Here is a 27108-nt window from a genome sequence, read left to right on the forward strand (position 1 = left end):
AGGCTGAGGCAGGAGAGTTGCTTGAACCCAGGAGGCAGAGCTTGCAGTGAGTCAAGATCGTGCCACTGCACTCCAGCCTGGGAGACAGAGCGAGACTCCATCTCAAAAATAAAATAATATAAAATAAAATAAAAATAAAAGGTACAAACTGGACCTGTGCTACAAAGGGACTGATGAAAGGAACCAACGTAACCCACCCCCCAGACTATGTGTTATTCGCCCACAGAAAGCAGTGAGGCACCAACACCGGCTTCAATGGGAGTGGATCTTGGAAACATGACATTGAGTGAAGGAAGCTCGAAAGGCCACATATTACGTGATTCCATTTATACAAAATGTCCAGAATAGGCAGGTCCCGAGAGGGAAAGCAGCTTTACGGTTGCCAGGGCCTGGGGGGAGGGAGGAAGAGGGAGAGACTGCTAACAGGGATGGGGTTTCCTTTTGGGGTGATGAGAACATTCTGAAATTGGAAAGTGGTCATGGTTTTTCAACCTTGTGAATATACTAAAAACCATTGAAGGGTATCCTTTCAAAAGAGCCCATTTTATAGTAAGTGAATGATGGTGCAATTTTCAAAAGCGCACACGCAGCAGGGCCATCTTTAAATGAGATAAACGGGGAGAGCCTCTGGGGGGAGGCGCTGCTTCAGCTGAAGTCCAAAGGCTGATGAGGGTCCACCACGCCCTGGGTACAGACAGGGAGGCAGGAGGAGCCAGTGTGCAGGGGAAGTGCTGGGAGCCGTGAGCTTGAGAGGAGACGACCCAGAGGAAGTGAGGGGCAGCTGCAGACCCCGTGGGGCCTGGTGTCCGTGTTGAGAGGTTTAGACCTCACTCCGTGAGCAAGGAGAAGGCCACCGGAGGGTCTTGAGCAAGGGAGAGAAACATGTGGGATTTGTGCTTTTAAGAGGCCCCTGGGGGAGGCCTGGGGAGATTAGAGAGGAAGGAGGCCGATGCTCCAGGGGGACCAGGTGCCTCTGGGACGCGATGGCTTGAGACTGGGCTGCCGTTACCTGGTGCAAGCAGCCATTCCCCGCTGGGCCTGAAGAGGAGCCACGGTGGGGGCAGCTTGCTCTGAGGTGGCCGAACCTCACGATGTCTTAAAGGTGGTAACCCTGCCCTCAGACAATGAGCCCCAGGCTGCGAAAGAAAAGTCTGGGGGTGTTCCGGCACAGGAAGGGGCTCCACAGGAGACCCACCTCAGGGCTTTGCGGTGAGCTGAGGGTGAGTGAGACCCGGTGGGGCGGGGCCAAGGCCAACGCCACAGCTGCCCTGGGACCAGACTCTGAGCCGGCCTTGCAGGCGTTTTACAGCAGGGGACCCAGAGCCCGGAGGTGGGAGAGGAGGCTCCGGGATAGACTTGAGGTCGGGCGGGGCTGGGGGTCACGCACTCAGGGAGGGCTCGTCCTTCCACGGCCTGCCAGGGGCGGATCTCATCTCGGCTAGGGGGCCCTGGCAGTTCATGGGCAAGGCCTACTCTGTCACTGCAGCTTGCCCTTGTGGAGCTGAGAAGCCCTCACCCATCTCCCGTGGCTAGTAATGTACGTGAGCAGCTTGGAGAGTGGGCAATGTCCCCCAGCCCAGCAGCCGGGACCAGGAAGCTACTCAGGGACTGATGCCAGAAACAGCCTCTGTTCCCCTGCTGCGCTGGCTGAGTCCTCCACGCCGAGGACATTTACCACGCACCAAACCCCCACTGAGCATCTCCTGCGTGCCAGCTCCTTGCTGGGCACTGGGGTCAGCAGCATATGTGCCATGGTGCCCATCCCTGGGGAGAGGCAAACAAGCTCACCACAGGGACAATCTCACCGCACACCCCCCGAGGCCAGGAGCCAGGTCAGTCTCATTTACCCCAGGGTAACACACAGAGACTCAAAACATAGTAGCTGCTCAGCAAACGTTGGTTGGCTGCACGATTGAACCCATGCGTGTTGAATGGAGTCAGGAGCAGCAGCGCTTACGGAAGCGACAAACTGAGCTTGGGGTAAGGAGCAAGGCTTCATGAGGAGGCTTCCTGGAGGAGGTGACATCTGAGCTGGGCCCTGAAGGATGCATGGAAGTTTTCCAAGAGACAGTGGTAAGGAAAATAGTGTGATCACAAACTAAGAGGCGGAAAAGGGCCTGCACCAACCAGGGACCCCAGCAGTCCATGGCGGGGCAGGGGCTGGAAAGTTGGGGAAAGTTCTCCAGGAGGACTGTGGCTCTCCGGTCCCTCTCTACCTGGAGCCCCTTTGGGCTGGGCCAAGCCAGCATAATTCATCCAGCTCCTGGCTTGGCTGAGGGTCCCCCTGCTCCTGTTCCCGGAAGCCTCTTTCCCAGATGAGGCTGAAGATTGCACGGGTCAGGACGGAGGTGAGGGAGCTCTGCATTTCTACCAGAAGCGACTTTGGTAAAGCTCAGACCTGGGAGGACATGCACGGAACGTGGCGGTGGCTCTCCCCATCTCAGGGAGAGAACTCGGGCTTTGCAGACCTCCCTGCAGGGACCGCCCCCACCGCCCACCTGCAGAAAGAGGCCTCAAAACCACGCAGCCACACCCTCCCCTATAGTCAGGAAAGCTGCTAGGGCCTTCGTGCATTATCAAGGTGGGAGGGGTGCATGCCAGGACCAGACCCAGGACTCAGCATGGTGGAGCACGGGCTGGGATTCAGCCCCACTTACCCTCTCAGCCAAGGGCACTTGAGGAGTACACAACCCAGCAACAGGACAGGGCAGCCCTGCCTACAGCTCTATCCGTAGGGTCTCTGCAGTCTCAAGACAGAGGCCAGGCCCTGAGACATGTCATGCTCTGCTCTTTGGAGCTTCTCATTTCCCCTGAAAAACACTGGGAGCTGCCATCCACACTGCGGCTTTTATAATGAATGTTTCTGCTACTTTTCGGTAAGTGGGTTTAAAAGCAATTTTGGGAAGATGGGACAGTGATGCCGTAGTTTTTTTACCTCCCCCAATTCCCCAACGATTGACAGAGCACCTAGGATAGCAAAACCAAAAACCTCTGGATAACAGCCACAGTGAGACTAGGTGGCAAGCTGTCCACAGCACACAAGCAGGTGGGTACAAGTCACTGACAGCCACAAGCCTTGCATGGTATCAGCAACCGCAGGAGAGGGAGAGGAGAGAAGTCAATGCAGAGGGGGATTCTGATGATCCTGAGATCTGGAGAGACCCCCAAATCACAAGCAGGTACTCCCTGGAAAGCCCATGGTCCAGTCAGAGAACAAGAGTCAAAGCAGGGAGACTCACAGCCTTCCTTCCACTCACAGGCGCCTGCAAGGAGAAAGCAGCAAGGCAGATGGTGCGGGAGCCACTGGGCCACGGACTCTTGAAATTAACCAAGTGCAACTCACTTGCAAGACAAAGCCCGGCGCCGAGAAGATGTTGCTGGGGGTAGTAGAATCCAAATTGACCAGGGCAGAAGCAGAAAGGAAAACAGGTCCCAATAAAAGGGAGAGAAGAGAGCAGAGGCAGCAGGTTGCAGAAAGCAAGGGGCTGTATTTACCATCTCTTCTCAGAACTATTAGGTTGGTGCATAAGTAATTGCAGTTTATTACTTTTGCACCAACCTAATAATAACAGAGGGCGCTCTCGAGGGAGCTATCCTGGCCCATCTTTCCCCCAGAGATATTCAGAAAGAGGCGTCTCACTGTGGGGGACAAATGATCAACAGGAAGTGTTGTCCAAACCCATACAGAGGCGCTATACAAAAAGAGAGACAGCCGGGCGCGGTGGCTCACGCCTGTCATCCCAGCACTTTGGGAGGCTGAAGCAGGCGGATCACCTGAGGTCAGGAGTTCAAGACCAGCTTGGCCAACATGGCGAAACCCCGTTTCTACTAAAAAAAAAAAAAAAAAAAAATTCACAGGGCATGGTGGTGTGTGACTGTAATTCCAGCTACTCAGGAGGCTGAGGCAGGAGAATCACCTGAACCCAGGAGGTGGAGGTTGCAAGTGAGCCGAGATCGCACCACTGCACTCCAGCCTAGGAGACAGAGCAAGATCCGTCTCAAAAAGAAAGAGACAGGCTGGGCACAGTGGCTCACACCTGTAATCCCAGCACTTTGGGAGGCTGAGGCAGGCGGATCACCTGAGGTCAGACGTTCGAGACCAGCCTGACCAACGTGGTGATACCCTGCCTTTACTAAAAATACAAAAATTAGCCGAGCATGGTGGCACAGGCCTATAATCCCAGCTACTCAGAGGCTGAGGCAGAAGAATCGCTTGAACCCGGGAGGCGGAGGTTGCTGTGAGCCAATATCTTGCCATTGTACTCCAGCTTGGGCAAAAAGAGTGAAACTCCATCTCAAAAATAAAAATAAAAATAAAAGAGAGAGACTAAGGAGCAGAATGACAGCTCTACCCAGCCAACAATGGTGTGCCCAAAGGACACGTCCTCAAAACAGAGAGAAGCAGTCACTTTAACACAGATAATCATAGTATCTATGATTTTAGATATTAAGAAACTAATAGAAGTTATGGAAAATAGCATAAATCAGAACTAGAAAAACTCAGAAATGAAGCAATTGGTGAAAAGGAAAAGTTGTAAAGAGATGATGAAAGCAGAAAGGCGTCTAAATAAAAGAGAAAACTAATTAAGAAATGAATATTGAAACTGAAAGGAGTAGAAGGGCAAATGAGTACCACAAGTAAAGCCTTAAGAGAAACAGACTAGGAAAAGCAGGCTGCAGGGACTCCTGCCTGCGGTCACAACTACTCGGGCACTAAGGAGGGAGGATCGCTTGAGCCCAGGAGTTCAAGTCCAACCTGGGCAAAACAAGACTCTCATCTAGAAAGGAAGGAAGGAGGGAAGGAAGGAAGGGAGGGAGGTAGCTCATACCTGTAATCCCAGCACTTTGAAAGGCTGAAGCAGGCAGATCGCTTGAACCCAGCAGTTTGTGACCAACCTGGCCAACACTGCGAAACCCCATCTCTACAAAAAATACAACAAATTAGCCAGGTGTCGTGCGTGCCTGTAGTCCCAGCTACTTGGGAGGCTGAGACGGGAGGATCGCTTGAGCCCAGAGGTTGAGGCTGCAGAGAGCTGTGATCGTGCCACTGCACTGCACTCCAGCCTCGGTGACAGGGCGAAATCCTATCTCAAAAAGAAATTTTTTTTAAACTAAAAAATTAAACACCATATCCATCTGAGTTGGGAAAGGAAAGCAGGGCCACTCCATGCATTCCAGAGAAAAAGGGGCTTACTGTAGAAATCAGGGCTTCCACAAATGCAGGAGGAGCTGGAGGCGGGGGCTGGGGAAGGTGTGGGAAGCTTGCTGCAGTCTTCACCAGCGATCACATGGAGTCAAGGGCCTGCAGAAGGCAAATGGACGACGGTAGCTGTTGCAACAGAACGTGCTGGTAAAATAAAGAGTTTGCATCCTGTGAAGTTGGCGGCCACTTCCTATCGCACTGGAGAATTTGCTGGGGAAAAAAAATAAGAGCTCAGGGCTTTAAATATCCAGTTCAAGACCTAAAGTACCAGAAAACCTCCACTGGTGTCTGAAAGGAAGCCCATATCTCTTGTAGCCACTGAGTTGAGAGATCAAAAAAACCAACCCCAAACTCTGATCCCCTGGGTGGCAAAATAGAATCAAGTTCAACTACTCTGCGCTTGAACTCAGGGCCGCAAGCTTCTCTTCCGTGAAAGTCAGGGCACTGATGGGGAACGGATTCCATCTGGGAAGATTCTAATCCTAGGGCAGACTCTTCCTCAAAAGCCCCTACCACCTCCGGCTTCTAGATCTGTAACTAAACCGCAATCCCAGCAAGCTCCAGGAATGTGGCCACAAAATCTGACCCAGGAAGATGTGCTATACGTAACAAAATAATTAGGAGTCATTTCCACTTCATATTGGCAGAAACCTAGGAAATCTGTATGAGAACAAACCCTAAGGGTGTCAGACCGGGGGAAAGAAAGTAATGTCGGGTTGGGCTTAATTATTTTGATATGGTGCACTCGCCAGAGATTCTGAGCTCCATGTGTCCACTCGGCAGCTGGGAGTGGCTGTCAGAGTTGGCCCATTCCAGCAACTGAATCCTGGAGCGGTGGTGACCCATGATTTTATTTATTTATTTATTTATTTATGGAGACGGAGTTTCACTCTGTCACCCAGGCTGGAGTGCAATGGCGTGATCTCGGCTCACTGCAACCTCTGACTCCTGGGTTCAAGCGATTCTCCTGCCTCAGCCTCCCGAGTAGCTGGGACCTCGTGGTCCACCCGCCTTGGCCTCCCAAAGTGCTGGGATTACAGGTGCGAGCTACTGTGCCCAGCTGTTTCACCATTTTCAACAAGAAACACTACAATTTAACATCGTTCGGCCTAATATCTGGGCAATGTACTAAGATCTTACTTGACCTGATCAAGGGGATCTGTGAACAGGCAGCTGACTCAAGTCACTGTGGTGGAGGTTCGGTGCCCCGACCCAGTTCCCAGATTTTACCCAGAGCTCCTTGAATAAAGTGGGGCTGGGTCTCACTGAGGAGGGACGCTGCTCCAAGCATTTACAAGGTACACACGTTTTCCTTGCTGTTCCCAAAGGGACCTGTGCCATTTATCTGGGAAGGGTGACTGTGGAAAGGCAAATACCCAGAGGGGAGGGGGGTCACAGGGCACTGGTCTTAGCGGTACCCGTTCTGCCTGACACACACAGCCACTGCGGTCCCACAGTCACAGCACGGGCTTTTGGAGATCAAGCAATGAATGGGGTTTGTTCTGATCCGTCTCACGGGAGGCTCCGCAGGCCCTGAAACCCACCCTATAGTTATTTTCTGGCTCTGGAAAGTACAGTGGAAAAGGCACTCAGTCGTGCAGAAGCTATGGAGTGGCTCCTTGACTGGTAGGGTGAGGGCTACTATGGTAGAAAGGGCCACATGGACGCCACCAGCCCTGCCTCTCTCTCTCAACATGGAAAACCAAAAGTCATACTGTGAACTTAGTCAGGCAGTAACTGCAACTTCCTGTGCTCTTCTGGATGTAATGTTTTTTTGTTTTTTTTTTGAGACGGAGTCTCGCTCTGCCGCCCAGGCTGGAGTGCAGTGGCCAGATCTCGGCTCACTGCAAGCTCCACATCCCGGGTTCACGCCATTCTCCTGCCTCAGCCTCCCGAGTATCTGGGACTACAGGCGCCCGCCACCTCGCCCGGCTAGTTTTTTGTATTTTTTTAGTAGAGACGGGGTTTCACCGTGTCAGCCAGGATGGTCTCGATCTCCTGACCTCATGATCCGCCCGTCTCAGCCTCCCAAAGTGCTGGGATTACAGGCTTGAGCCACCGCGCCCGGCCAGGATGTAATGTTTTTATGGAGCAAGTCAACACAGCTCCCAACACTTAATACCAATTCTTTTATCTCTATACTCATTACTTAACAGAAACAGGCCAGGCGTGGTGGCTCATGCCTGTAATCCCGGCACTTTGGGAGGCCTAGGCGGAGGACCACTTGAGGTCAGGAGTTCAAGACCAGCCTGGCCAACATACCAAAACCCCATCTCTACTAAAAATATAAAAATTAGCTGGGCATGGTGGTGCATGCCTGGAATCCCAGCTACTCGGGAGGCTGAGACACAAGAATTGCTTGAACCTGGGAGGCAGAGGTTGCAATGAGACAAGATTGCACCTCTGCACTCCAGGCTGGGCGACAGGGCGAGACTGTCTCAGAACACACACAAAAAAAGAAAAAGAAAAAGAAAAAAATAGAAACAAACAAGAAGCTTGTTCCATTGGGCAGTGACAGCAAAATACCTTTGCCCCGTTACCTCAGGCCTACCAACTCCCCAGCCCTCTGTCCCAGCTAGTTCTGGAGTACTTCCATTACCTCACCATTCCACAGGCTGACACACTGGTCCACCGTAGTGATAGCATGCATGCGTTGGACCTGACAAGAATCAGGAAATACCTGAGCCATCTTGGCAAGACACATGCATGTCAGCGAGTGGGAAATGAGCCCCACAAAATGCCTAACATCTCAGTGACGTTTCTAGGGGTACGATGGTGTGGGGCGTGTTGAGATAGCCCCTTGAAGAGGAAGACCAGGCACCTCCTCCTGTTAAAAAAGTGGTGTGACCTTTGGCGGGGCTCTGGGTTTTGGCGCAGCTTACGCCTCATCCAGGTGTGCTCTTCCGGCGGACTCACTGGTAACCTGCAAGGCTGCTGCCAGTTTCAGGACCCAGGATGAGAGGAGGCTCTGCAGTACATCCAGGCTGCTTTCAAGCTGTCGTGCTATTGAGGCCAAGTGACCCAACAGATCCAGTGGATCTGGAGGTGTCCGGGGCAGGTAGGGACTCTGTATGAGGCCTCTGGCAGGCTCCAACAGGTGTCACAGAAGAGACCATTGGGATTTTAGAGCAAAGACATGTCCTCTTCTGAAGATAACTATTCTCCTTTTGAAAAACAGCTTCTGGGCCGGGTGCCGTGGCTCACGCCTGTAATCCCAACACTTTGGGAGGCTAAGGCCAAGGCGGATCACCTGAGGTCACGTGTTCAAGACCAGCCTGGCCAACATAGTGAAACCCCGTCTCTACTAAAATACAAAAATTAGCCGGGCATGATGGCAGGTGCCTGTAATCCCAACTACTCAGGAGGCTGTGGCAGGAGAATTGCTGGAACCCGGGAGGCGGAGGTTGCAGTGAGCCAAGATGGCGCCATTGCGCTCCAGCCTGGGTGACAAGAGTGAAACTCTGTCTCAAAAACAAAAAAGAGAAAAGGCCGGGTGTGGTGGCTCACGCATATAATCCCAGCACTTTGGGAGGCCAAGGAGGGCAGATCACAAGGTCAGAAGTTCAAGACCAGCCTGGCCAATATGGTAAAACCCTATCTCTACTAAAAATACAAAAATTAACCAGGCGTGGTAGCAGGCGCCTGTAGTCCCAGCTACTTGGAGGGCTGAGGCAGGAGAATAACTTGAACCCAGGAGGCGGGGGTTGCAGTGAGCCGAGATCAGGCCACTGCATTCCAGCCTGGATGACAGAGCAAGGCTCTGTCAAAAAAAAAAAAAAGAAAGGAAGGAAGAAAGGAAGAAGGAAGGAAGAAAGAAAGAAAAAGAAAGAGGGAGAGAAAGAAAGAAAGAAAGAAAGAAAGAAAGAAAGAAAGAAAGAAAGAAAGAAAGAAAGAAAGAAAGAAAGAAAGGAAAGAAAGAAAGAGAGAGAGAAAGAAGGAAGGAAGGAAAGAAAGAAAAAGAAAGAAAGAGGAAAGAAAGAAAGAGAAAAAGAAAGAAAGAAAGAGGAAAGAAAGAAAGAGAAAAAGAAAGAAAGAAAGAGAAAGAAAGAAAGAAAGAAAGAAAAAGAAAGAAAGAAAGAAAGAGAAAGAAAGGCAGGAAGAGAAAGAGAGAAAAAAAAAAGGAAAACAGCCTCTGGCTTGCTGTTGGACCCTAGAAAAGACTAAATGTGTCACATTTTCCCACAGGATGTGAGTTGCCCATCTGAAACTAGACGGTAACCAACCCAACACAGGATACACGTGATGTGTGCCACAGCACCGTGATCAGGTGGAAGGGGGCCACATGAGCTCAGACTTGAGTGGCTCCTGAAGTCAGTTGCATAAGCAGATGGCCCAGACTCCTGTGGCACCCCCTTCGCTGCAGAGCTCCTCCCCCTCCATCCACACGAATGATCTCATAGGAGTCCCTTATGACCAGCTGACCAAGGAAGAAAAAACTCCAGGCCTGTTTTACGTATGGCTCTGCTGGCATCGCCTGAAAGTGGGCAGCCAGAGCTGTAGCCCCAGGAAGGGTGGCCTTGAAGTGTCTGGGGACAGACCTGCAAACCGTGTACCTGGTTGTTCACTTTATATAGAAGGAGAGATGGTGAGAGATGTGGCTCTACACTGACTCATTGGCAGGACCCAATGACCTGTCCGGAGCTTGGAAGGAACACTACCGGACGATTAATCCAAGGTCTCGGGAAGAGGCATGAAGGCGAATCCCTTTTAATGGGCACAAGGGAGGAGATAGTTCTTTGTATCCCATGTAAATACTGGCCGCCAGTCAGCCTCACAGAGAAGGCTCTCACTAAACAGGTGGACCGGATGACCTATTCCGTGGATGACGCTCAGCCTGTTTCTCTGGCCACCTGGTTTCCCGTGAGCTCAGCCATGTGAGCTTCCCCCGGCCAAGGCGGATCCATCTACAATCACTGTTGAGATCCTACAGGCCCATGATGGGACATCATTCCCCAGGGGACCGCCAGCCACCTCGTGCGTGGCAGGTTGATTTCCTTGGACTAATTCCACTGTGGAAGGGGCAGAGATTTGTTTTTTCTGGAATAATCACTTGTTTTGTTTTGTGTTTTTGAGATGAAGTCTCGCTGTGTCGCCCAGGCTGGTAGTTGGGATTACAGGAGCGCCCCACCACGCCCGGCTAATTTTTTTTTTTGTATTTTTAGTAGAGACAGGGTTTCATCATGTTGGTCAGGCTGGTCCTGACGTCGTGATCCGCCTGCCTTGGCCTCCCAAAGTGCTGGGATGACAGACGTGAGTGCTGGGATGACAGACATGAGCCACCGCACCCGGCCAATCACTCGTTTTGAATATGGATTTGTCTTCCTTGCCTACAATGCTTCCTCCAGAACCCCCATCCGTGGGCGTATGGGACCTTACAGGTCATTACTGTGCTCCCTGCGCGTTGCTGCTGATCAAGAAACTTAGTTTTCCACAAATGCGATGGACCCATAGGTTTGTACCCACTGAATTCTCTGTCTTGCCAAGTTCCCCATCATCCTAAGCAAGGAACAATTTTTGGACACATCGCCGCCTTTCCATGGCAGGCGATGACACGTTGTGGGACTACAGGATGAAGTGTAGGCTCTGAACCATCAAGCCCTGAGCCCACCGGCACAGAGGGGATCACGGCACCGGCTGAGGTGGCTGGCCCTGACTCCAGGAGAAAGTGGGTTGCTATGATGCAATGGGAGACCCGTGCCTAGAATCCAGGAGATTCTCTGACGCATCCCTTAGCACTCCGGTGTCCCATGGTAAAAATTCATAAGAAACTACAGCAATGCAAAAGAGGCAGCCCCACCCAGGGCACAGATCCTTCGAGAATGAAGGCCTACATCCTGGTTAGTAGTAACCCCATCTCTACTAAAAATACAAAAAATCAGCCTGGCATGGTGGCACATGCCTGTAGTCCCAGCTACTCGGGAGGCTGAGGCAGGAGAATCGCTTGAACCAGGGAGGCGGAGGTTACAGTGAGCTGAGATTGCCCCACTGCACTCCAGCCAGGGTGACAGAGCCAGACTCCGTCTCAAAAACAACAACAACGGCCGGGCGCGGTGGCTCAAGCCTGTAATCCCAGCACTTTGGGAGGCCGAGACGGGTGGATCACGAGGTCAGGAGATCGAGACCATCCTGGCTAACACGGTGAAACCCCGTCTCTACTAAAAAAATACAAAAAAATAGCCGGGCGAGGTGGTGGGCGCCTGTAGTCCCAGCTACTCGGGAGGCTGAGGCAGGAGAATGGCGTGAACCCGGGAGGCGGAGCTTGCAGTGAGCTGAGATCCGGCCACTGCACTCCAGCCTGGGCGACAGAGCGAGACTCCGTCTCAAAAAACAACAACAACAACAACAACAACAACAACAACAAAGAAGGCCTGGATCACCTCACCAGACCAAGAACAGTGACAAGCTGAGATGGCAGGAGGGCAAAGGCAATGGGAATGCCGGGGAAAGGAGGCCTTATCTGCCCAGCTGGAGTCACAGGAACAAGGCTCGCGGCGGTTACGTGTGCTTTCATCCCTGCTTTGGTGTGAATACATGGTACATATTACTGAGTTCTTTTTCCTTCCCTCCTCCCATTCCTAGTCTATCTGATGTGTGTTCGTAGCTGTCAGCCGTATACCTAGCATTTAAGGTACAGAATGTGCAAGGCAGGTGTGGCTTAGGAAGGAGAGAGATGGACATGACCCAGATGTGGATAAAGGGACAAATGGGAACGGGTGCAGTGGCTCATGCCTGTAATCCCAGCACTTTGGGAGGCCGAGGCGGGTGTATCACTTGAGGTCAGGAGTTTCAGACCAGCCTGGCCAATATGGTGAAATCCCCTGTCTCTACTAAAAATACAAAATTAGCTGGGTTCGGTGGGCGCCTGTAATCCCAGCTCCACAGGAGACTGAGGCAGGAGAAACAGTTGAACCCGGGAGGCGGAAGTTGCAGTGAGCTGAGATCGTGCCACTGCACTCCAGCCTGGGTGACAGAACTAGACTCCATCTAAAGAAAAAAATATATATAAACGGCTAAAGATAAATTTTATATTATGCACGTTTTATCACAATTTAAAAAATGATCCTGGAATTAAATATTTTTTAAAAAGCAAAAGTGACTTGAAATATACACACCAACACACCTACACCCACCCCCCAGCCAGTGTCATCTGTTCAGCCATCCCGTGGAATCAAGCGTTGGGGAAATTCCAGATTCAAGAGATGCATTCGAGGCTGAACAATAGGAAGTTTTGTCTGGAAGTAGCTGCTTCTGATAAAAAGTTTCGGAAACATGGTCTCCCCCAAACAGAAGACCCCAGATCTCTCAGACTTGAGAAAGCAAAGAGTTTTGTACCAGTTTTGCACCAGTCCCAGGGGAAACTGTGACGAAGTTGGATTGGATCTGAAGACATATTTGAGTTTGGTTTGCACAGGCGTGCCAGTGGCAGGCCCAGAGGAAAAGCCCGCACGTGACCTCAGTGTTCAGCGTGACTTCAACTCTGGTCTCCCTCTCTGGATGCCCCAGAGCAGGAGTGAGCTTCCCGCCAGGCCCCTGAGGGTCCGACAGTCATCCTGGCAGCTGTTCTCAGGCTGTCTCTGGCTGCCCAAGCCACCCTCGCTGAGGACCGACCTAGGGTTTGCAGGTGTCTGCTGCCACAATAATCCACGAAGAAGGCAAGGGCAGTGGTGAGCTGAAGACAAGACCCCTCAAAGCAAGGTGGGAGGGAATTCTCAAAATTCTTTCTCTTCCCTGTAATGTTTCTTGGGGTCACCCCCCAAATAAAGTCCTTGCACCTCTCCACTAAAAGATTAAGTCTTGTTAAAAGAGCATCCGCATGGCAAACTGACAATTGCGTGAGCGGCCACCTCCTTCTCCTTCTCCTTCAGGTCTCAGTGCAAGCATCATCTCTGTAGAGGAGCCTCCAGCCCCACGCCAGCTAATCAGGCCTGGCCATCCCCCTGGATTAGTTTCTTGTGGCTGCTATGACAAATGACACACACTTAGTGGCTTAAACAACACAAGTAACTCTAGTAAGAGTTCCAGAAATCAGAGGCCTAAAGTCAAGGTGTTGGCAGGGCTGGTTCTTTCTGGAGGCTCTGTTCTGGAGGCTCTGTTTCTGGTTCTTTCTGGAGCTTGTTCCCTTGTCCTCTCCAGTTTCTAGAGGCAGCCTGCATTCTTTGGCTAGTGGCCCCTTCCTCACATCAACACATGGCCCACTACTCATTCTGATCTCCTGTCTCCTTCTTACAAGGACCCTTGTGATGACATGGGGCCCACATGGATAATCCACGATGATGCTCTCATCTCAAGACTCTTCATCCCATTTGCAAAGTCCCTTTGGCCAGGGTAAAGTCACATGTTCTCAGGATCTGGAGATTAGGACATCAACATCTTTAGGGGCCACTATTCAGCCCACCTCCCATTCCTCCCTGCCTACCACCTAAGTTTTTGCCACTAAGCCTGTTTGGTTTTCTCAATGCACTAATCACAGGTTGGAGTTCTTGTGTTCAGTTGTTTCTATTTATCACCTGCTCCCCATGCCCTGTGTCTGGTTCTTCCACAATTCTTTTCCTAGCACCAACATTGCTGGTGTTCAGTAAAAATGTGTTGAATTCAGGTAAGAATGAATGGATGGGTGGATGGGTGAGTGGGTGGGTGGAAGGCTAGATGGATGAATGGATGGATTGATAGATACATGGATGGATTGATGATAGATAAATGGATGGATTGATGAGTGGATTGATGGGTGGATAGATGGATGGTTTGCTGGGTGGATGGATGGATGGGTCGATGGATGGATGGTCTGATGGATGGATGGATGGATGGATGCATGGATGGATGGATAGATGGATAGATGGATGGATGGATGGATGGATGGATGGATGGATGGATGGATGGATGGATGGTCTGGTGGATGGATGAATGGATGGATGGTCTGGTGGATGGATGGATGGATGGATGGATGGATGGATGGATGGATGGATGGATGGATGCATGGATGGATGAGTAGGTAGATGGGTAGTTGGGTGGGTAGATGAGTGGGTGGATAGATGGACAGATGGACAAATTAACAAATGAATGGTCTACCATATGCAGGACAGAGGAAAATGTGGACTTTTCCTGAGATTCCCAAGATGCACCTTCCAGCACAGAAAGGCCCAGCCTAGTGGAGGAGGGGAACAGAGCGGAAGGAGAGGGATCCCTTTCACTATTAGGAAAGACAGCTAGGCCTTGGTTCAACCTTTATTTTTTAGACAAAGTCTCACTCTCTCACCCAGCCTGGGGTGCTGTAGTGGCGAGATCTCGGCTCACTGCAACCTCTACCTCCTAGGTTCAAGTGATTCTTATGCCTCAGTCTCCCAAGTAGCTGGGACTACAGGTGTGTGCAACCATGCCCGGCTCATTTTTTGTATTTTTAGTATAAAAGGGGTTTCACGATGTTGGCCAGGCTGGTCTTGAACTCCTGAATTCAGTCAATCCACCCGCCTCAGCCTCCCAAAGTGCTAGGATTACAGGTGTGAGCCACCACGCCAGCCGAATGGCCCTGCACACCTTCTTCATTGCAGGTGCGTTTTACTGTGTTTCCTTTGACCTGGTCTGCCTCTCTGTTGGACATCAGCTCCCGGAGGGCAGGGACCTCGCCTGTCCTGTTCATCAGCGCGGACCACAGTGCCTGGCACCCAGCAGTGCTCAGGAAATAGCTGCAGTCTTTACTGAGGATGGTGCTGGCTGCAGAGGGCCACAAGGACTGGTTCACACCCGCCCCCTTGTCCAGGGAGCAGCAGGGCAACCGTAGGCAACAGAAGCACCTGGTAGGGAGACATCTCTGCGGTCTCCTTCCCCCAAGGACCCCCCAACAGAGGAGGGTCCAGGCCTGCAACCTCAGGAGGGGACATGGGGAGAGGCGTAGGACCATGAGGCCCTTGGCAGAGGATGATTAAAAACAACGTTCTACTGGGAGGGCAGGGGAGGACTCCTGACGGCAAGTGGTGGCTGTTTAGAAAGTGAAGGCTGGACGAGCAGGGGCCATACCCCATTCTCAGCGTCAGCCAGAGCCCTGAGCCTCGCTGGGAGGGAATGGCACCAGCAGGACGCCTGGAGCAGGGAGCGGCGTTGCTGAGGTGCACGAAGAGCTCTTCCTCCAGGCGTCCGATCCCTCCTTGCTGTAACCCTGTGGGTCATTACCGTTTCCCATCTGACAGCTGAGGAAACCAAGGTCCCCGGTGGAAAGAAAACTGTCCAAGGTCACCCAAGCCTGGAGGCAGCACGGGAACTCCTTGCACTGGACCTCCGGGTACCCCCCCACACACCCCACCACTCCCCCGGAGGGCGGGGAGAGACCCCCAGGGTGGCTGCTGCAGACTGCACGTTTGTGGCCCCACCCCCTGCCCCTGCCCCGCTGCCCCACTGCCCTGAATTCATATGTTGACATCTAATCTCCGGTGTGAGGTGGGGCGTTTGGGAGAAGAGCGGGTTATGAGGGTGGGGCCTCATAATGGCATTAATGCCCCACTAAAAGAGGCCCCATCGAGCTTCCTCGCCTGCCTGAAAGGGGTCACCACATGGGGATGCAGTGAGAGGCTGGGTCCTCACCAGACGCTGAATTTGTGGGTGCCTTGATCTTGGCCTTCCAGCCCCCACAGCCATGGGAAGAAACGCCTGCACCGATAAGCCCCCAGTCTGCGGTACTGCGTCAGAGCAGCCGGACACACCAAGCCCACGGTAAGGGGACTCCACAAACCCAGGCCAGGACGACCTTCCCGTTTACAAGCGCCTCTCGCTTATTTTGAGAGAAACAAATTTCCATACCAAATAAGGTGGTGGACTTAAGAGCCTCTGCCCACTTCACACAATTCCTTTTAAGTGTCCAAATGCAATTACACTTGGAACTCGCCGGGATTCAGCCTCCCCCGGCCACCCCATGTAAACAAACGTTCCAGCTGGGCCCCAGCTGGCTGCCCTGGAGAAGAGGGGACGGGTCACCACCCTGCCTGCTGCCTCCAGCCTCTCTCTCAGCCTCAGGCATGGCCCGTGAGCCTCCAGGATCCCAGAGTCCCTCCTCAGCCCATCCCTGAAAAACAGACCCCAGGAGGCCAGCTGGGTCATGCGGGAAGCAGCGCGAGACTCCCTCTTCCACGGTGAGGTTTGCACGTGGGCAGGACGAGCAGGAGGCGGGCAGCTCCCAGCGCAGGTGCAAAGGCAGCTGTGTTTCTCGTTTCCCTTCAAGAAGCCCACAGAGGCACACCTCTCCCAGTCTGGGCACTACGCTCCTGCTGGGAAAGCTCAGAATTCACTTGGGCTTCCTGGACCCTGAGAAAGTTGGCCCAGGGCAGGAGGGGAGCCCTCTCATCACCCCTCCTCCTGGCCACCCTGCTGGCTCCTGCACCCCCCACTTTGCACCCCCACCCCTACCAATGCTCAGCGCCCCAGGCATGAACGCGTTCCAGGACTCCCCCCTCCAGGGGCTCAATGGGGAAGGGGGCCTGACTCATCCTCCTGCAGAGCAGCACAGGCACCAGGCACCACAGCCCGCCAATTTCCAGCTTGCTCGCCGAGCGCCGTGATTTTCCACTTGCGCCATCTGATTGCTATTAGGGCTGGGGAAAAGGGAATTCCTGGTTCCATAAGCCCCCAGGGGGCCCATGCCGAGTCCCGGGTGGGAGGGGGGAGGGGTGCCGCTTGGGCGGTGCTGCCCACCTCTGCCAATTCTGCGCTGCCCCTCCATGGAGCCCTCGCCCTGCTGCCCCCCACCGCTCTGTATCAGCCCTGAGTAAATTAAAACAACGGGGTGGGGCCTAGCCCCTCCTGGGCCAGCCTGCCCCGAAATGCCCACTGGGGGCAGACCAAAGGCGCCAGGCAAGTGTACAGCCGGTGCTCCCTCTCCTGGGCAGCCTTACCGAGCAGCAGAATGCGAGGGAGATGAACAGCTGGACTCGGGCAGCAGTGCTCGGGCCAACGTGACGTCACCAGGCGGAGAGATGAGTTCCCGGTGGGGCTCTGGGGGGGCTCCTGAGCGGGGCATTCCTTCCTGAAGCCTCATCCCTGCTCAGCCCCTCCTCCTGCTCCCCTCCCCTCCCCCTCCTGCCGGGCCAGGAATTGGGTTTGGGGCGGGTTCTGCTTCCAAAGCCATCTCTTCCAGCAGGCGAGGGCTCTACTCTGAGCTCGCATTTTCCGAGGCTCCGGCCGTGCTCGTGCTCGGCGCTGGCCTGCTGCCCCGGCGGGTCGGTCGGCCGGAGGCGGGAGCCACAGGAAGAGCCCTCCACAAAAGGAGGCCTCTGCGGACCAGGACAGCTGCAGGTAGCTCCAGGGGCCCAGGGTCCAGGGGAGGGTGTTCCAGCAACCGGGGCTGCAGGGTGAGGGCCAGGCAGGGAAGGAAAATGACGCGGGCACCGTCGGGGCAGAGAGGTGGACGCTGTCAGGGCAGGCAGCTCCCAGAAATCCTGAGGCCCCAAGCAGAGAGCCCTGAGACCCCAGAGAGGCTGTCACCCACTGGAGAAGCTCCCCTGCAACTCCTGAGGCTCCAGGGTTCCTGGGCCATGGAGGAACTTTAAAAGTCTCCCTCCTGTGGCAGGACCTGACCCCTCCCAGCTGGCCTCACCCCCAGCCCCACTGTCCAGCTCCTGCTCTGTGCTGCTGGGGATGAGGACTCCCTCTTGGTCCCTCCCCCAACCTCACTGGCCATTCAAGCATGCATTCGAGAGGGGCTGGAAGGGAACACCCAGCAGGCAGTGTCCCACACACAGGGAGATGGCTCCCCCTGCTCTCAGCCCTGGGGTGCACACGGGGGGTTCGTGTGGGCAGCCACAGGATGTTGGAGCTGCAGTCCCACCTTCTCCCAGGCCAGCGGCCTGATGAAGCTGTTGGCCTTGGATGGAGGCAGTTCCTGGAATGATCTGCAAGGTCTCAGTCCCCCCAGACAAGCCTCTTCAATCCAAGCTGTTAAGCAGGGCACTCCAGGCCTGGAGTGAGGAAAACAGAGGCTCTGTGCCTCGGGAGCGGGAGCGAGACAGGCCCCTCTGATGGCAGCCCAAGCGGCTAAGGAAAGGGGCTGGGACAGCCCCAGGCACGTCGGGGCTGGGTCATGGTGGGGTAGGGGTGAAGGGAGAGGAGGAGCTTCCTGCGGGCAAGGCTGCAGGAGGCTGACAGGTAGCCAGGCCACCCTTGGGCTTGCTCCGAGGGGAGGGTCAGGTGTGAGCTGCACTGGCAGCTTTTTTGAGTCAGCTTCAGTAGACACTAGTTCTGTCATAGCCCAGATCCCACCCAGAGGAACACACGTACACATGCACTCACACGCTCGCTCGCCCCATACACGTTTCACACACATGTCCTTTAATATGGCCCATCTGGGGTCCACTGGCTTCTAGATCTTTCTGTGCATGAGTGAAATTGCTTTTCAGGTTGTCCCTGGCAGGACAAGGACAAACGCACAGGACACCCACATAATGGAGGGAAGCAGATGGTAGAGAGGGGAGCTGGGGGCCCCCACTGCATGCCCAGCTGCAGCGTGGGGGGGGCCCCAGCCCACTGCCTTTGGGGTACTAGTTGGCTGTGGCTGGGGTCTAGCCTGGCCGGGGTGAATGGATGAGGCTCCTGTGAGTCAGGACATCCCTGGAAACAAGGCTGGGGGCCCAGACCTGGGGTGGTGGGTGTCGAGAAGGGCCACCAAAAAGAGTAAGGGCAATGGAGAGAGCTTGGGGGCTCTTACCAGGCGCCCGGAAGGATGAGGGCAGGTGGTAGGTCTGGGGTTGCAGGGCAGGAAAGTTCGGACAGGCCCCAGAGTGTGGAGAAGGTACGGCCTGTCTGTGGCAATGGCACAGTGGCCCAACTGGAGTCCAAGGAGGGAGACTAAAGTGACACAGGTCACAGCACCAGCTATCTGCAAGCCCAATGCACACACATCAGCAACGCACTGGCTCACTCCGGCACATGGGGCACCCCGAAGACCCCAGGCTGAGTCACCCGTAGGCCAGGCACAGGTGCCCGCAAACGCCCCTTGAAGGCCCAGAGCGGCGCGGTCCGGCTGCGCGGGGCCGAGGGGACCCAGGCCACTGGGTGGGACGGGTCCTGCGAGCGGCCCCTGGGGCTGCACTTGCGCCACCAGCTCCGGGAGGCCAAGGGTTAAAGAGGGGGCGGGCCACACGCGCAGACGGCCACCTCTTCCAGCCAATGGTGGGCGCGGAGGCAAGGGGCACGGCCCGCCCCCAGGCGGGAGGAGTGGGCGGCGGGCGGGGGCGCGTGGCTGGCTGAGGCCGGGCGGACCTGCTCGGCACAGAGGAAAGAATTTCCGGGGAGTTGAGCCGAGCGGGCTGCCTAGCTCTCCCCTTGGGAAAGGAGGGGCCCGGCAGCCTGCGACCCGAGCTGTGCCCAGCAAGTCCCTTCTCCGCTCATAGCCTCAGTTTCCCCCCCAGTACAGCAGGGAGTAATAGATGCTTCTCTGCGGGGAAGGGGGACAGGGCTCCACGGAGAGAAGCTTCCTCCAAGGGGGAAGCTCAGGTTGGGGGACAGGGATCAATTCCAGAGGACCCAAGGCAGGCAGACCCATGAGATCTGGCCGGCCAAGGTGGACCGGCCTCCAGCAGGGTCGCCCCCCTCCCTAGGCCTCCATTGGCAACCTTAGGGTGGGTGCAGCTTCCCCTCCTTAGGCCAGCAGCCCCTCCCTACGGCAGCTGCTCGAGACACAAATCTGCAAAGCTGCAGGGCATGGCATGGCTCTGGGTGTGCCTTTGGGCAGGTGACTTCACCTTCTAAGCTCAGGAGCGCCCATCAAAGGGGCATGAGGATACCTGGCCCCTAGCTGGTCATGAGGACCAAACCAGATGATGGGTGTAGGCCGGCTGGCAGGGTAAGTGGTGGTGACAGTGACGCTGATGACCGGGCTGTCTTGCCTCTCAGGCACTGTAGGGGAAAGGCCAGGTGCCTTAGCATGTTACAAACACCGGCTCAGCCAGAGCCCTCCTCCTCCAGCAGGTCCCCCCTGCCAGAAATGATCCCTCTTCCCTCTTCCCCTGCTCCTCCTTCTGGGACCGACTGCTGGGAAACCCGTGTCCCACACCAGGCAGGGCACAAAGGAAGTGCCCCAAAAATGTGTGTGGGTAAATAAAGGTATGTCTCCAAAAGCAGCCTGGCCCCAGAACTCCCACAAGAAGAGGGAAAGGAGAGGGCTGCTTTTCCAGTGAGCTGCAGTGGGGCTGACGCGGAGTCCACAGGCAGGAGGGGGCCGTGCCGCAGGGGTGACCTCCAGAATCTCACCAGGACAGTCCCACAACGCCCCTGCCTCTGAGGGAGTGGGGTGACTGCCTTTCCTCTAAGGTGACAGCTGAGAACCGCAGGCCTTGGGGGCCTAGGCATGGGGGTCCAGGAAGGGGAGGGGTCCCTGCTGCCCTCGTCCACCCTCTCTCTGGGCTTCCGCCAGGTGGGTGTGCAGACTGGTGAGCTGCCAGCAGGGACCCAGACGCGCCAGGCCTGGAGATGGCTGGAAACTGCTCCTGGGAGGCCCATCCCGGCAACAGGGACAAGGCAAGTGCCACAGGTGAAGGGCCCCGGTCCTGCCCAGACGGGTGTGGGTGGGAGGGACAGACCCAGCCCAGCATCTCCTCCCCTATCCCCCAGTTCCTGGCCCCACTCTCCAGCTCTGGACCCACAGTGGGCAGTGGGCTCCTCTGGGCTATGTGGCTGGGCACCAGTTCCCTGGACCCTCCTACCCTCCTGTCCTCATCAGTGAGGCAAGCACCAGGACTGGACACCCTCAAGGTCCCTCGCTGTGCTGACCCTGGGGTCGCCTTGTAGCATCCTCGCAAGGTCTTGTTTCATCTCTTCCCTGCAGAGGTGGGGCAGTCAGCTACTTACTACATCCAGGCGGGCCAGGAAGCCCTGGGACACTGACTCCAAGGTGGCCCTGATGTCATGTGTTCCGTGGAGCCCTGCGGGTCCAAGGGCCACCCTGAGAGTGTTGCCCCAGGCCAGGGTCCATTAGTCATGAGTCACCCACCCTGAGACTCTGACAACCCCTCCAGGCTGACCCTCTTCCTACCCTCAGCCAGCCTAGTCCCCTACTTCTCTGAGTCCCTTGAAAAGTCTGGGATTTCCTTCGCTCTCAACTTGGAAGGATCTCTTGAATCCCTGTCCATCCTCTTCTGCATTTGAGGAAACTGAGGCTTATACCCAGGTAGTAACTTGACTGGGATTAGCCCCTAGGTCAGGAGCAGAGTGGGGACTCCAGCCCAGCCCCCGGGATCTCGGCCCCACACCCTTGGGCCCTCTCCCTCCTCCCCGTAGTGACCGCTGTGGAGTGGCGGCCGCAGGAGGCAGAGGTTGGATTGGTGGGTGGGGTGGGGCCGTCTGCAGAAACTCCCAGCGCAAAGGCAGAGCTCGGGGTGGGGCCGGGCTCCAGAGCAGGCATTTTACAAGGCGGTATGTGGCTGGTCACGGCAGCTACACGCCCAGTGACTCACCCGGCCTCCCCCTCTGACTCCGAGGAGGGGATTGCAGACTTTTTCCAGCATGCATGCGTGCAAGAGGCACTGAGTTAGCTGACCGCCTCCATCCAGCCCCCTGAAGCCCAGCTCTTTCCCAGCGCCTGAGCTGGTCCTCTTGGGCCTGTTTGGGCACCAGATCCTATGGTCTAGTTCCCCAACCCAGAAGCGTGTCCAGGTCACCCACAGGAAAGAGAAGCTAAGGAGTGGGATTTGGGGCGAACAGACCGGCAGAGAGGTTGAGTCGATAAATGCATTTAGAGAATGGCAGGGAGGGAGCAGGGCCCCCTTACGGTGCTTGCCCTGACCTCGAAGAGTCTCCCCAGAGGTTTGCTAACGCCTCCAGTCCTGTTTTCAGGCTCCCCTTGACCTGAGCAGGCTGGGAGGTTCCTCCCTTTACAACAGGGTGTCCAACCCCGAGAACAGTCTCTCAGGACCCAGCTTTCTGCCGGAGCTGGGAGTCACCTGAAGGCGGCAGAATGGATCCTGCCTTCATAACCTTGTCTTTTGTTTTGTTAGGGAGCCCCGAGCAGTGGGAACAGAAGCCAGGCTTGTGGGGGAGACGCTGGATATGGGAAGGGGAGTGACCGTTCTCCAGGCAGGCAGCCTTTGCCTCTGGGAGGAGAGGTCGGAGGGGACCGCCTGAGAACTGCAGCCGGCCTGTAGAGAGATGGGTTGTTTGGCCCGCACAGCGTGTTTAAATGTTAACATTTAAAGATCGGGTATTTCACATTCCAGTCTAGAGTTCAGGCTTCTCTTCAGGGAGCGGGGGAGGACCATCAGCCACTCCAGCCCACCCAACCCCTGGCCCCCACCGGCTGGAGCACAGCAGGCCGCCCCCTTCACTCTCGAGAGGGGCTCTCGGGTTTGCCACTGTGCCCCCCTCATCTATTCCTTGCACCTGGCCCACCTGCATGCATTTATACAGACGCCTAGACGCTGAGGGCAGGACGGATACTCCACTGGGATGCACTCTTACAGCCACACCAACGGTTAAAGTATCGAAATGCTTCCCTGCAGCTTGATAAACAGCTGCTGCCTCTCCCCCACCCCAGGGACCCCCTGGACTTTCCCACAATCTGGAAACCCCAAGGGCAACCCTGGCTCATCAGGGAGCCACCTCTCATCCCACTAGAGGACAGGGTCCGGCTTCGGGGAAGGCCGAGGTCCACTTGTTTTTTTTTTTTTTTTCTTTAAATGTAACTTACAAGTGATTTTATTTCTTCAAATAGTTTCGTGTTTTTTGAAACCTTGCAAGATTTTGCAAGAATAGTACAATACCCACCAGTACTTCACCTCAGCTCAGCCATCATTAAACCTTCACCGCAAGTGCTTTCTCTGTATCTCCTGACAGATAGACTTTTTCCCAGAATGATTTGAAAGTAAATTGCAAGACTGGGCCCAGTGGCTCACGCCTGCAATCCCAGCACTTTGGGAGGCCAAGGCAGGCAGATTACCTGAGGTCAAGAGATTGAGACCAGTCTGGCCAACATGATGAAACCCCGTGTCTACTAAAAATACAAAAATTAGCGGGGCATGGCGGCATGTGCCTGTAATCCCAGCTATCAGGAGCCTGAGGCTGGAGGGTTGCTTGAAGCTGGGAGGCGGAGGCTGCAGTGAGCCAAGATCGCGCCACTGCACTCCAGCCTGGGTGACAGAGCGAGACTCTGTCTCAAAAACAAACAAACAAACGAAAGGAAATTGCAGACACCAAGCCCTTGACGCCCAAATAGCCTGTATCTTCTAAGAACAAGGACGTTCCTGCAGTCACATAGTGAAAATGTGCGTATCCATGGTACATTGTCACATTCAAAAGCTGCAACAGTGATGCAATGCCACTATCTCTGCACCGTCCATACTCACATTTCCCCAGTGATCCCAACCATATCCTTTCCAGCAGTTGTTGAGATCCAGCGTATAATCCAGGATTCTGGATTTATTTTCAGATCTTTCTGGGAAAAAAGTCTATCTGTCAAGAGATAGAGAGAAAGCACTTGTGGTAAAGGGTTAAGGATGACTGAACTGAGGTGAAGTACTGGTGGGCGTTGTACTATTCTTGCAATCCAGGATTCTATCACTGTGTTTCGGAGTCATGTCTCTTTGATCTTCTTAAAAATGGAAAGGCTCGGCTGGGCGTGGTGGCTCACACCTATAAACCCAGCACTTTGGGAGGCTGAGGCAGGTGGATCTCCTGACGTCAAGAGATCGAGACCAGCCTGGCCAACATGGTGAAACCCCGTCTCTACTGAAAATACGAAAATTAGCCGGACGTGGTGGCATGCACCTGTAGTCCCAGCTACTCAGGAGGCTGAGGCAGGAGAATCGCTTGAACCTGAGAGGCAGAGGTTGCAGTGAGCCGAGATCACGCCACTGCACTCCAGCCTGGGCGACAGAGTGAGACTCCTAAAAAAAAAAAAAAAAGAAAGAAAGAAAGGCTCTGCAATTTTTTTCTTGTGTGACTTGGATGTTTTTTGGACAGTCTACTCTGACCGGTGGGCAGCCTGACACCCTTCCTGGGCACTGTCTGGTGCTACCTCCACTGCTATAGGTGCCATTCTGTGCTGCTAGCTCGAGACTCTGGGACAGAGAGTTCACATGGGTTGGGGTCGGGATGTTTGAGAATAGAGTTGCAGCCAGTTACCTGCTCCACAGCCACTGCCCTACAGACCCCCTCCCTGCCCTAAGTCCCTAATCGGGAGCCCCCCACGCTAGGTCCCAGGTGCAGATCTGCGGGTGGGGACCAGCCGGCATCACAGGTGTCCCCCTCTGCACCTGTGCAGATGTGCCCTGGCATGAGCGAGGCCCCGGAACTCTACAGCCGGGGCTTCCTGACCATCGAGCAGATCACGATGCTGCCGCCTCCGGCCGTCATGAACTACATCTTCCTGCTCCTCTGCCTGTGTGGCCTGGTGGGCAACGGGCTGGTCCTCTGGTTTTTCGGCTTCTCCATCAAGAGGAACCCCTTCTCCATCTACTTCCTGCACCTGGCCAGTGCCGACGTGGGCTACCTCTTCAGCAAGGCGGTGTTCTCCATCCTGAACACGGGGGGCTTCCTGGGCGCGTTTGCCGACTATATCCGCAGCGTGTGCCGAGTCCTGGGGCTGTGCATGTTCCTCACCGGCGTGAGCCTCCTGCCGGCCGTCAGCACAGAGCGCTGCACGTCAGTCATCTTCCCCTCCTGGTACTGGCGTCGGCGGCCCAAGCGCTTGTCAGCCGTGGTGTGCGCCCTGCTGTGGGTCCTGTCCCTCCTGGTCACCTGCCTGCACAACTACTTCTGCGTGTTCCTGGGCCGCGGGGCCCCGGGCGCGGCCTGCAGGCACATGGACATCTTCCTGGGCATCCTCCTGTTCCTGCTCTGCTGCCCGCTCATGGTACTGCCCTGCCTGGCCCTCATCCTGCACGTGGAGTGCCGGGCCCGACGGCGTCAGCGCTCTGCCAAGCTCAACCATGTCATCCTGGCCATGGTCTCCGTCTTCCTGGTGTCCTCCATCTACTTAGGGATTGACTGGTTCCTCTTCTGGGTCTTCCAGATCCCGGCCCCCTTCCCCGAGTACGTCACCGACCTGTGCATCTGCATCAACAGCAGCGCCAAACCCGTCGTCTACTTCCTGGCCGGGAGGGACAAGTCGCAGCGGCTGTGGGAGCCGCTCAGGGTGGTCTTCCAGCGGGCCCTGCGGGACGGCGCTGAGCTGGGGGAGGCCGGGGGCAGCACGCCCAACACGGTCACCATGGAGATGCAGTGCCCCCCGGGGAACGCCTCCTGAGAGCCCAGCACCTGGAGGAGGCAGGGGCAGGAAGCGGCCTCCGGGACCCTTTGCCTTGGGACAGAGATGGGCACCTGCCTCTGAGTCCACAAAGGAGAAGAAACATGTGTTTCCTCTCCTCGGGCCTCCTTCTCCCTGGGCTGAGGACTCCATGGGTGGCTGGAAGACTGGGCAGCCACCTGCAAACAGACGCTGTGGTCCCTGCCCGGCTCCCCCAGCCATTCTGCTCCCCTAGAGACCCGTTGTACAGAAGTTGCCCCTAGGTGGTGGGGCCCCTCCTTGCCCCAGGCTGGTCGGTAAATGTGAGGAGGTGGTCACCCAGCCCAGCCACCTCTGCCTCTTGGGTCAGCCCTCCTTGACCGTGTCCCAGCCAGCGCCAAGCCAGCAGCTCGTCCCTGCCATTCGGGATTGTTCCCGAGGTTCGATCCTCTCAAGGCAGCATCGGTGAACAAATCCGAAGGAAATGGTGTCTGGAAGAAGGTTCTGGTTCACATGCCTTGTAGCTAAGTCTTTCTGCAGACCCTCGGTCAGGTCATTTGGTGACTTTGATGGGGGGGATTTCTGGTCACGTCAAGGTGCTGGAGACAGGAAGGACCTTTGGCCGCCTTGGGTCGTTGACCTGCCTTTTCTGACTCTGGGGCGGGCCAGTCCTGGGCTGCCTGCGGGAGCACTCAGGTATCCCGCAGGCCATGAGGACCCACTGGGCAGCTCCTGGACAGCCTCTTGGCTCCAGCCCCCACCCGAAAGTGGACACTGGTTCTGCCCTGGCCACCTGGGGACTGGCACTATGGTGCACAGTGGCCCAATGTAGCCAAAGGAAGTTTTATAAAAGACAGTAAAATGTATATCAATAAACATTTCATAACTTGCAGCCAAGAAGGCTTCATGCCCATGGTCATACCCCGGGTCTCCGTTTCCCACAGTGAGGACGCCCAAGGAAGGGCACAGAGTCCCGGGACAGGCGGCACCCCCTGCCAGCTCTCCCGCACACTGTGCTCTTTTCCTCTGCTCTCAGGCCTCCTCCTGGGGCTGGGGCTGCACACGCCCATGTTCCCGCTCCTGTGGCTTGTCCACTCCCTGCCAGAGGGAGCTGTGGTCAGCCAGGCTGTCCTCTGCCAGCGTATCCCACTGCCTCTTCTCAGCTCAGAGGCCCCCATGGCGTCTGGGAGCCTCCGCTCTCACCTCCTCCACACCAGGCCCTGCCTGTGTCTACCGGAGGTTCCATGGAGTGGGTTGCTGCCTCTCCTCCTGTTGTCCCTGTTCGGGATGCCCCTGTCCGTCCTGGGATCCCTGAGCCAGCCTCCCAGTGCCCAGACACCTCTCTACAGCCCAGCGATAGGCTGGGCACCCTCCCAGATGACAGCCCAACCAGGGCCAGGCTAGAAGGTTACCTGTCTGGCCCTTTTGCCTCTGGTCAGCCCCCAGAAGGGCCCCATCCTGGGTTCCTGGTGTGCAGCCTAGGACCTTGGCTCCTTTGAGACAAGCCTTAAGGCAAGCCTGCTCACCCCATGGTCCCATGGAGAGAGATCATGGCAGAGGTATTGGCGCCCCCAGTCAGGAGACGTGGCTGACAGAGCTGGGCTCTGCAGGGCAGAGCAGAGCAGAGCCGGGAGTGGGCAGGCAGGCAGCACTCCGAACTCCGAGCTCCAGGTGGGAATGGGTAGAGGCATGGGCAGTACCGCCAGGCTCA

At 55.5% G+C, this 27108-nt stretch overlaps 2 protein-coding genes across 35 annotated transcripts; one reads left to right on the top strand and one right to left on the bottom strand.

The window, feature by feature from the left end:
• Nucleotides 1-312: 312 nt before the first annotated feature.
• On the bottom strand, nt 313-17853 carry LOC114672218 (uncharacterized). Of its 13 annotated transcripts, XR_013403459.1 has the most exons (6): nt 15776-15914; nt 12334-13551; nt 5195-5302; nt 4830-4922; nt 1010-1136; nt 313-862 (listed from the first exon to the last, which is right to left on the bottom strand). XR_013403459.1 is itself a non-coding variant. In XM_077961876.1 (5 exons), exons 2-5 carry the CDS (start codon nt 16672-16674, stop codon nt 13535-13537), a joined length of 543 nt encoding a protein of 180 aa, XP_077818002.1. In that variant the 5' UTR covers nt 16675-16779; nt 16880-16944; the 3' UTR covers nt 12217-13534. The 13 variants fall into 13 exon arrangements, 2 of the variants coding, with proteins under 2 accessions (XP_077818002.1, XP_077818003.1); XM_077961876.1 differs by lacking the exons at nt 313-862; nt 1010-1136; nt 4830-4922; nt 5195-5302; nt 15776-15914 and adding exons at nt 14735-14991; nt 16267-16455; nt 16595-16779; nt 16880-16944 and having other exon boundaries at nt 12217-13551; XR_013403455.1 differs by lacking the exons at nt 313-862; nt 1010-1136; nt 12334-13551; nt 15776-15914 and adding exons at nt 2693-2810; nt 17080-17162 and having other exon boundaries at nt 5195-5413.
• Nucleotides 15584-26294, top strand: MRGPRF (MAS related GPR family member F). 22 transcript variants are annotated; one of them, XM_077961863.1, is made up of 5 exons: nt 15584-15904; nt 16199-16320; nt 20150-20284; nt 20595-20698; nt 24435-26294. In XM_077961863.1, exons 4-5 carry the CDS (start codon nt 20651-20653, stop codon nt 25416-25418), a joined length of 1032 nt encoding a protein of 343 aa, XP_077817989.1. In that variant the 5' UTR covers nt 15584-15904; nt 16199-16320; nt 20150-20284; nt 20595-20650; the 3' UTR covers nt 25419-26294. The 22 variants fall into 22 exon arrangements, with proteins under 22 accessions (XP_077817989.1, XP_077817988.1, XP_014968957.3 ...); XM_077961869.1 differs by lacking the exons at nt 15584-15904; nt 20150-20284 and adding exons at nt 17074-17479; nt 20303-20491 and having other exon boundaries at nt 16197-16320; nt 20595-20711; XM_077961864.1 differs by lacking the exon at nt 15584-15904 and adding an exon at nt 17074-17171 and having other exon boundaries at nt 16197-16320; nt 20147-20284.
• The last annotated feature ends 814 nt before the right edge of the window (nt 26295-27108 follow it).

The sequence above is a fragment of the Macaca mulatta genome, chromosome 14 (genome assembly GCF_049350105.2).
Source record: "Macaca mulatta isolate MMU2019108-1 chromosome 14, T2T-MMU8v2.0, whole genome shotgun sequence".
Classification (NCBI taxonomy): Eukaryota; Metazoa; Chordata; class Mammalia; order Primates; family Cercopithecidae; genus Macaca; species Macaca mulatta.

What these genes read in the sequence shown, in the direction of transcription:
- LOC114672218 (XM_077961876.1), bottom strand. Translation starts at nt 16,674, where the DNA reads ATGAGTCAGGCCCCCTTCCCCATTGAGCCCCTGGAGGGGGGAGTCCTG. An exon ending in GCCTGGGGCGCTGAGCATTG is followed by an intron (nt 16,456 to 16,594) that starts GTAGGGGTGGGG and finishes GAGCTTTCCCAG; the next exon opens with CAGGAGCGTAGTGCCCAGAC. An exon ending in GACCCAGCTGGCCTCCTGGG is followed by an intron (nt 14,992 to 16,266) that starts GTCTGTTTTTCA and finishes TCTCCCTACCAG; the next exon opens with GTGCTTCTGTTGCCTACGGT.
- MRGPRF (XM_028833101.2), top strand. Translation starts at nt 19,983, where the DNA reads ATGAGGACCAAACCAGATGATGGGTGTAGGCCGGCTGGCAGG. An exon ending in GGTGTAGGCCGGCTGGCAGG is followed by an intron (nt 20,025 to 20,594) that starts GTAAGTGGTGGT and finishes GGCTTCCGCCAG; the next exon opens with GTGGGTGTGCAGACTGGTGA. An exon ending in GGACAAGGCAAGTGCCACAG is followed by an intron (nt 20,712 to 24,434) that starts GTGAAGGGCCCC and finishes GCACCTGTGCAG; the next exon opens with ATGTGCCCTGGCATGAGCGA.